The sequence below is a fragment of the Neospora caninum genome, chromosome VI, assembly GCF_000208865.1.
Source record: "Neospora caninum Liverpool complete genome, chromosome VI".
In the NCBI taxonomy this organism is placed as follows: domain Eukaryota; phylum Apicomplexa; class Conoidasida; order Eucoccidiorida; family Sarcocystidae; genus Neospora; species Neospora caninum.
Window position 1 is genome coordinate 938,179 of NC_018392.1, and position 9,098 is coordinate 947,276.

General features: G+C 57.5%; 1 protein-coding gene across 1 annotated transcript; it reads left to right on the forward strand.

The window, feature by feature from the left end:
• Positions 1–4,063: 4,063 nt before the first annotated feature.
• On the forward strand, positions 4,064–8,042 carry NCLIV_016520 (hypothetical protein; the record flags this gene model as incomplete). Its single annotated transcript, XM_003881844.1, has 6 exons — positions 4,064–4,146; positions 4,331–4,506; positions 4,840–4,964; positions 5,290–5,367; positions 5,871–5,981; positions 6,276–8,042. 6 exons carry the CDS (start codon positions 4,064–4,066, stop codon positions 8,040–8,042), a joined length of 2,340 nt encoding a protein of 779 aa, XP_003881893.1.
• Between the last annotated feature and the right edge of the window lie 1,056 nt (positions 8,043–9,098).

Consider the following 9,098-nt stretch of genomic DNA (forward strand, 5'->3'; position numbering starts at 1 on the left):
AGGATGTTGCCACGGGACGGAGCCTGAGAGGAATCGGGCTGCATGCGGTGTCGTCATCGCGGAGAAACCGGAGCTTCTGTGAAGGCCAGAAACATGATCGAGACTCGAGAGACAGCTCTTTAACGGGTCATCTCTTCTGGTGAGAGAATGACTGTGGACGCCTCCAAGAAGCGTTCGATAAAAAGCTTCTAAACCATGGGAGACTCCGTGGCACATCCGGGTTCCTGCACACTCTGGCCTCAATCGCAGGCGAGTGAGTGTGCTCTTCTGGTCAGGAAGCCGCGAAGTGACAAGGGGACAAAACAAGGGAAGGGTGTTTTTTGCATTTACGGGAGACAGAACAGACGAGATAGGCAACCCCGTTGGGGAATGCCGCCTCAGTTTTCCCAGGGAGACGGCGTCCTGGATTTCGCTGCACACGAAGAGTCGGCCGTCCCTCTGCAAAGTACGTTGTGTGTGTGATTAACCATGATCGAGCACCGCCCAGCACGAGAAAAGAAAGGAGAAATTTTGGACGCGCAGAAAGAGAAATCGACAGGCCAAGGTGAATTCGCAACGGGGACCTAAGCGAGATTGGGAGCGCCGTTTCTGCTCGATGGACAGTGCGCAGCAGGCGACGATGCAGGCTACACAGAAAAGTTGGGCCAATGAAGAGGCGGAAAAGAACTCGGGGATTTAACCGAAAAGAACAGGAGTCCCGTGCCCGCCGCTGCCTTTGTCTCTCTCCGCCTCATCTCAGACTTGCTGAGAACTGCATGCAGTGTGCGTATGTGCAACTCGCCACATGAGCCAGTCTTGCGCACGACATCCTCGACAGAGAGAGAGCGCCGTTACACCCCCAACAGACCTCTTTTTCCTGGCATGCTGTAGACATTCTTCCTCTCCCCGAGCTTGAGATCCACTGATCGAAGGCCTTTTGTAGGCTTCAGAAGACTTCAGACAGACACCGGGCCTCAAAACAACGTAGCCCCAGCACGTGTGCTTCCTGCTGTCTCAGCGCTGCTCTTGGCTGTGTCTCTGGAGTGCACAAACAGAAAGACACAGAGAGATGCAGGACCGTGGAAACTCAGCCCGACCACTTCATCTCGTGAAACTTTGGGCAGGCGCTTAAAAGGCAATCAAGTCAGCCACCATTTCAGCGCCAGAGAAGCCCTGGGGTGCTTCCGCTCGCGATATCCTAACACAGGCGTCCAGGACCGAGGCACAGAAGCGAGAAGAGGGACAGCGGGATTGATAACGATACTGCAGAGCCTCCGTCCGTATGGTAAGCACGTGTGCGAGGCAAAAAAGCGGGGGGCTAGCCTCCTTTGTTTGCCGTGCCATTGATTACCATTGACACAGATGCTCTCACACCTTGGTAGCAATCCCTCAAATGGCTGCCTTTGCTTCTACCCTTGAAAAGGTCGTGCTGTGTGTGCATCGGTTTCACTCCGCATCCGATGGATTCTTCGCCGTCATGGTTCTACACTGTGACTTGGCGCGGCGCTAACAAGACAGGCGGTATCACCGAGGTGTTACGCAAGCGAAACTCCGCCAGGAACATGAACAAATTCGTTGCGAGGGCGGAGACCCCCGCGCAAGTCTCCATTTGACGCGCCAGAGGAAAACTCGGTTGTCCAGCGCACTTGCAAATGGGAAGCTTTGAACGCGTGAGTTTTCCCGTTCCTTGCCTCAAAAGCTTTTCGTTTCTCTTGCGCGAACGAGAATCTGCTCTCTTTACCGGAGGCGTCTTTTGCTTCGAAGACGCCGAGAGACGCCACAGGATTCACTAGTCGCGCACAAACGGGCCGACCTCGCGCTGTGGGCGATCAGAAGTTTTCGTGGGCTGCAAGGTGATTCAGGAACAACTTCCTCACGCGTTGCGAGCAGCGACGAAAGTACGGGTTTCTCTCTCGAGGAAAAGGGTGCCTTCGCGCGTCGGTCGACACTTGGCCTTCGAGGGTCAGTACCTTCGATTGGGTCGAGTCATTCCAGACATTCGTGCGGCAAAGGTGGTGCCATGCAGCGACAGAAACGGACATTCAAAACATGAGTTCTATTGTGGCTCTCAAGGCGTTCAAAACAGCTCTGTTTCACTCGCGCATCTTTCATCACGTGGCAAAAGTCCACTGAGCAACGATCCTGACCCGAAACGCCTCAAGGCAACCTCTTTATGCGTCAGTTCCGTATTCCCATCTTCTCCTTGTGCGTCTTTTCAGAAGTTGGTTCTTCGCTTGTAGTCCCGTAGCGGCAAGAACTCGCGGGAGATCATCCGCAGGCGGACGACGACTGGGGGGTATTCTCGGGATTCGAGCCCAGGCGCATGTGTTTTCCCTCGCAGAGTTTGTTTGACTCTGGAATTCGCCTTTTGCTTTTTCGGCATCCAAACAGCACATCTATCTGCTTAGGCAGCAAGTGCCAATGAACACCTCATTAATTTGCGAAGGGGAGAGACAAAACAGTGAGTGCAAACACTTTGTTGTGTCACCGGAATCTGCTGATGCTTTCCTTCCACCTCGCTAGCTGCAGAGAGACTAGCGATGGAGAAAGTATGGCTGTCTGTGCTGCGAATGTGCCCTTCTATCCGTTGAACTGATCTTCAGTTAGGTGGAGTCAACGCGGGAGATGATTTCTAACAGTGTGCTCCATCGCATCCGATCTGGTTGTCTTTTTTCGCTTGTCTGCGCACGGCGCCGTTTCGGTGGCTGCGGCTCCTACCCCGCCTTCAACTTGATACACACAGTGTCAACTTACGAAACCGAGATCGGGCCATTGACTGCCTTTTCGCTCACTGTCACTGCTGTTGCCAGTGCTTTCTTCGTGCTGTCTTTTCTTGAGTTCCTAGCCGCTCACAGAGTCGGTAAGCCGCCCCACTTTCCTTCCAGCTACGTGGCTGTGGCTGTTGCTCGACACCCGCGACATAAAACACTGCTGCCGTCGAAAACTCCTTTTGCCGCGTGCATTTTGCTGGGAATTACTCTTGAATCTGGAGTTCTTCTCAAAACATTTTCGTGTCCGTGGCCTTTCCGCTCAGACCTTACCCAGCGGTGTGCTCGCCAGGACGCGGAGAGAGGTGGGCCATCCGCGCACCGAGCCGTTTTCGCCGCGCAGAGCTGCATTTTTGCGCGGGTTTGGCTGTTTCCTTTCTTTTTCCTCCCTTCGGACGCAGATTCTCCGGACCAGAGAAGGAAGTCGACGACGCGATAGACACGTCCACACATCTCTTCTCTTGCAAGGCAGAGTCCAGGCGTTGGCCGTTGTTCAAGTGCGGGTCATTTCACAGGTACGCAGTTTATTCTGTGTCGGCGTAAAAAGTTTCGACGGGATTCTAGACGAGGGGACCGGCAAATCCCGTTGCGTGTGTGGTCCCCTGAGAGAGAGGTAGCGACGTAACCACGACTTCCTTGAGTTTTAGCCGGAGCGTTTTTGCTCGCCGAGATCAGAGCACACTCTTCTTTGCACGCGGAGAGATTCTTGTAGGCGTTCTACCCTCGCAATACCCATTTTCGCTCTGCGCGAAATTGCCCGTTGTTGACTCGCGAAACGCCGCGAGTGGCCCAGTTCACAGAACTCGTCCACAGGGAAGAGTTTCCGTTGCGTCCAGACGTCTGCGCCTCTCCCCCGGTGTGCAAGTGCTTGCAGTTGGTGTAAGTGACGAACGCTCTCGTGGTTTTCCCCTCAGGTTCTCCGACGGCTCTTGCAGGAGATTTACGCACCAGAACGCCCTTTGTCAAGGCTTCCACGCGAATGTAAGCTGAAAAACAGCGTCCTACGCAACCGTGGAAAACAGTGCCTTCCGCCTCGAGGACGATCTCATCCTGGTCCTCTGTGTTTGCAATTTTGATGGTGAATTATTCTGTAGTTCCTTGCCTTCTAACCGACTCTCTCTCCGACATGCTGCGGCCCCGCGGCCAGCGGTTCATGCCTCGTCATCCGTTCACAGATTTGGCCGTGTGTCTGCTCTGTTTCCTCCGCAGCTGCTTTCCGTTCCTCGGGAAGAGGACAGCGAGACAGAGAGAAGGAAACTCGCGATATCATGGTGGCCTTGCCGTGGAACCTGGGGACCACATCACGGTCGACAAAGATGCGAAACACTGGTTCTCTCGGCCGGGGCCGTGGCTATGTGGATGCGGCGAACCTTCCGCGGCTCTCCAAGGAACCCAACACGTGAGAGAGACGCGCGCGATCGGAAGACCAAGAGACTGACGGGGGAACGAAACCAGTAAACGAACGAGAACAGCCAACCCCGCACGTCTTTAAGTATGGAGATGCATGCAGCTCCTCATACGTTCACAGCTGCATCTTTGTTCGTAACCGTTGTCTCACTTTTTGGCGAATGCATGTCTTACAGGCTGCTCCGAAAGGTGGTTTTGTACCGCGGAGACATCACCGAGTTGAACGTCGATGTGATTGTGAACGCGGCAAATCCCTCTCTTCTTGGCGGCGGCGGCGTCGACGGCGCCATACATCGAAAGGCTGGCCCGGAGCTACGCGCTTTCAATCAGACCCTCGGCGGATGCAAAACAAGTCAGCCAAGTTTTTCCGAGTCAAGATCCAGGATAAACCTACTGCCGCAAACAATTCGCCGTGGCTGCTCCAGATCCTCATAGTAACTGTACTTCTACGTGCTGAAACATATATATATATATATATATGTAGGCACACGTTAGACGCTAAATTCTACAGCTAGGGTGAGGTGTCCCGGTGTGGCTGGCACCACAATTTCCTTCGCTGAGTCCCAGTGGATATGTATACATCTAAATATATGCGCGCATCTCTATTTTCCGTCTGCTTGGTCGCATCGAATATGTTTTTAAGGCACCAGCTCTATGAGTGTGTGAACTCCTGGGTTTTCCTCAGGCGAAGTGAAGGCGTCGCCGGCGTTCCAGCTCTGCTGCAAACAAATTTTCCACACAGTCGGGCCGAGAGGCGAACAGCCGCAGGCTCTTCGGGCGTGCTACCAGAACGCTTTGGAGCTCTTGAAGGTGCGTGAATTAGCGAGGACAAAAACCAGTCATCTCTTCGGCTTCCCGCGTGTGTAAGAGCTCCGGTCAGTAGGATTCACCAATTCTGTCTGCCGAAAGATGGAAACGCCCGAATTGCCGAGCCTCGCCTCGTCAGCCCGTCAGTCTCGGGCACAACGTGTGTAGTAGGCGGAAGTGTTTTGTCACCGGACCGAATTTCTTTCTCTCTCCGCAGAAACACGCGGGCTTGGTTGTGTGGGGACGAGAGTCTCGTAGACACTGGAGACGACGAATGTTCCCCCGTCATGCTCACACGCATGCGCGGTGCTCTGTGCTGTCTGACCAGAAATCCAAATTCCGCACCATTGCGTTCCCCTGCATCTCGACGGGAATCTACGGCTATCCTCAACTCAACGCAGCTCAGGTGAGGACATGCAGACTGCTTCGCCATGGTCCCAGTCCCTCACCGGCAAACTCAAAGAGAGAGAGACACATGGGCCAGCGGGTCCGCCGTGTTCTGGTCTGCTCGTGTCACTGATTTTTGCACGACGCCTAGGGTGTTTCCCGCTTGCTCGCCGTTTCGCCGTCCCTCGGCGCCTCCCCTTTGCTCATCAGCGGGGCAAGAGTGTGGAGGTATTTGTACAAGGCGAGAGCAGGCGATGACGCGCTTTTGAAGCTGGAACCAAAAGGCGCACGACGCGAGACACGGTCCACGGGGGCGCCGCCAGGCAGCGACCAATGCGCGCAGAAAGGCAAACGTGCTGCCCTTTTTCGACTGAGAGCCCCCGTCGCCCGTAGCTGCGCACTCTGTACCGCGCAAAATACCTCCAAGAAACGCAGCCTGCCTGAACCGTTTCCAGCCCTATGGCGACAGTCTGTGGACTCACCTTCGCTTCATGTGTCTCCTGGTTCTCGGCTTCACCGTAGGTTGTGACGGACTGCGTCACCAAGTGGCTGAAGGTCCCGGCGAACTTCGAGGCCGTCGACTTCATTGTTTTTTGCGTGTTCGAGCGACAGGATTTCGTCTTCTACGAACAGGTACGCTTATTCACCGTAACAGCGCACAGTTGGCGCCTGCCCTCGAGGCTCTGAAGCGTCCAGGGATCCGCGATACACGCCCCTGCGTCGCACGACCGCGTTCGCAGGTTTCGCGCATGGAGTCGGGGGGGGGGGGGGGGGCGATGTGCGGTCCGGGGGAGTCGAGGCAAAGTTCACGCGAAGGAGCGCGTTCCCTGTTTGCCGCCCGCATCTCACCCCTCTCACACAGGAAACCCATTTCTGCCTGTCGTGAATCCGCGTCTTCTCACTCTGTGGCCTTGCGTCTCGCTTCAGCTTCTTGCGAAAGTCAAGTGTCGGGCGCCCGTGTCGATCGCCAGCGCGTTCGCTCCGCCCACGTCCGAAGATGAACCTGCATCTGTCGCGCCACTGCAAGCTCGCCTCGTCACCGCTGCGCCGGACTGTGTCCCCGCGGTGCACGGGGAGCCGCCCGAGCCTCGCGCAGAGGCGTCGCGTGCAGAGGAGCGAATGGGGAACGCAGGCGACGGCTCGGTCCCGGCTGAGGATCCGGGCGAGGATCCGAAGCCGTGGGGAGGGTCCTGGGTTCTCTGCGGCGGCGGCGAAGACGCAACGCGTGAGGAAGAAGACGGCATTGGCGACGAAGACGACCGAACGCGGGTGTTTGCGTACCGGGGCACGCAGGAAGGCATGGAGCTGCAGCCGCTGAAGAGGCCTACAGGGCCGGAGGACAGTCCCTGTGGGTCCAGCACGCGCCGCGAGCGCCGCGGGCGCCGCGCTGAGGAAGCCTCGCGAGCAGGCGATACGGGCACAACGCGTGGCCAGCAGGCGAGGCGAGAGTCAGCCCTGGAGGCCCGCGAGGGCGGGAACCGGCAAAAGCGGCGGGCGTCAGTGGACGAGGACAGTTCGGAGGATGACCTCTCTGACGAGTGCCCTGCCGTTCGGCTCGTCGAGAAGCAGGAACGCAGGGGTGAAAGGCGAAGACGGAATGAGCGGAAGGACCGACGCGGCCAGCCAGAGCGGCCGACGAAGAAGGAAACCAAGAGACGAAACAGCGACTGCTTCGACCGGCATCTACAAGAGCGCGTCGATGCCGAGGAGCGCCTAAAGCTCGCGACTGACTACAGTTCCGTGTCGCCCTCTCCCTCGGGAGTTCCTCAGAGCTGCGGGGCTGGTCACTCTTCGCCACCGCAATCGGCAGGTGGAAGTCCGCGCCAGGCGCTCGCCGCGCAGCTTCACAGTGCGGCACGCGACGCGGAGAGCCTGAGCGAGAGCGCGAAGACAGTGGAGATCATCTCGGGCGGTGTGGACGAGAACCCGGCTGCGGCTGCCGTGCCCGTTGCGGACGCTCGCCGACAAGAGCCGGCCCTCGAGCCGGCTACCCCGAGTTCCAGAGACACTGGACAGGAAGCGAAGCTTGCATCAACTCGGGGTTCGGGTTTTCGATCGCCCAATGCGTTCCCTTTGACTGCTTCAGCTGGAGCCGCGCCGTCGCCAAGATGCGCCGAGGCGTTGCCTGAGGGATCTCCCGCTGAGACAGCCGCGGGCGCCAGTCCGAAAAGCGGAAACAAGAGTGCGCCGGCGGCGGCGAAAAGGCACAAGAAGCCGCAGTCCGCTGAGGAAAAGAAGAAGGCGTGCAGCCCGCCGGAAGGCAAGCGGAAGACCAAGCAGGCTTCCAGGCGGGACAGCCAAAACTCTCAGGAGTCGCCCAAGGCTTCTGCAACTACAGCGCAGCCACCGGACCGGACCGCATCGCTCGGCGAGGAGCTGAGCGGCGCGCCTGGGAATCGTGGGGCGTTGAACGACGGCGAGGAGTCCCACTGGAGCGTGACTCGGCTTGAACTGCCTCCTGTGAATCCTCTCGCAGAAGGCCCTCTCGTGGGGAACCAGAATTGTCCACTGCAGAGCGCGGACGTCTCCAGTGGCTGTACAGCTCCGAGAGCGTCGTCGGGGGAAACGGAAGAGCGGAGCAAACGGCCTCTTAGCTCAGTCACGCCGAGGTCCAGCGGCAGTCGCGGAGGTGCGCGGCGAGCGCGCAAACAGCGACACAGAAAGCAGCAAGCAAAAGGCCGGAGAAACACTTAGAGAGAGGCGCTCAGGAACCTCGCTTGTGCGCATTTACGGTCGTGGAGTGCCGTTGAAAATCAGACCTGCGGAACAGGCACGAAGAGGTGGGGTCGTACGTAATCCTGAACCTGCTCTGGGGGAAAGATCTAGCGACTTTTTGTGGGAGGTTCGGTGGCAAAGCTCCACGAGGGCTCTCGTTTTCCGCATGATGTGGCGGAACCTTTTTTTCTGTCCATTTTCGCTCGCGTTTTTGTCGGGTGCGTGGTTTTGTGTTGTGTCGGGAAAACGGTCTTCGCTGGTGTCCCGCCCGCGTGAATGCCGGGTCGTGGGCTGAGTCCGCTTGAAGCTCAGGATGTGGAGTTGACAGGAGTGTGTTGTCGAGCATTTGCACCCAACCGGCGAAGCGTTGACCTAGACGAGAGGCAGTCGGTGAGTCGGGCAAGAAAAACGGTCGGCTCCGAGCGCACAGTTCCCAGTTGGACAGTTCCGGGCACAGGCGTATGTTAGGTGTTCCCTCGACCGAACTGTGCAGGCGGCAGCAGCACTATGTGTGTGAGTGTGTAGCTCTATTACCGTGTCGCATCCGCGCTGATATCTTGCGAAGCGTTCGAAAGAGCTAGTCATACAGGTCATTGGCGCTTTGGGGTGCCTAGATTATATGCGGCTAAGTTTCTTCCGACACATCACGCTTCGCGGTCAGGCTCTTGGGGCGCCGAGGCACGTCCGTGTATCGCGAGTTGAAAAGAAGAAGACTCGAGGGCGGTGCCAGACAAATCAGACCTCACACGCGGCACGGTCCCGCCAACGAGCTGGCGAGTGCATGCGCTGCATGCGTCGCCCTTTGCATGCGTAGCGCTCTGGAGTTGATCCTGGTGACTGTCTGCTGCATGCGAGCAAAGAGAGCGAAACGGGAGGCGGCTTCGTTCGGCGCTTTCGATATCTTTTCCTGAACCGGAGAGGCCTGTTTTTTCGAGAGAGGAATCTGGCAAAAAAAGACCTGAAGAAGAAAGTGTACACACACCGTCCTCGAATGGCGGGGCGTCTCCGACCCCGTCGACGCGAGACCGGGCATGC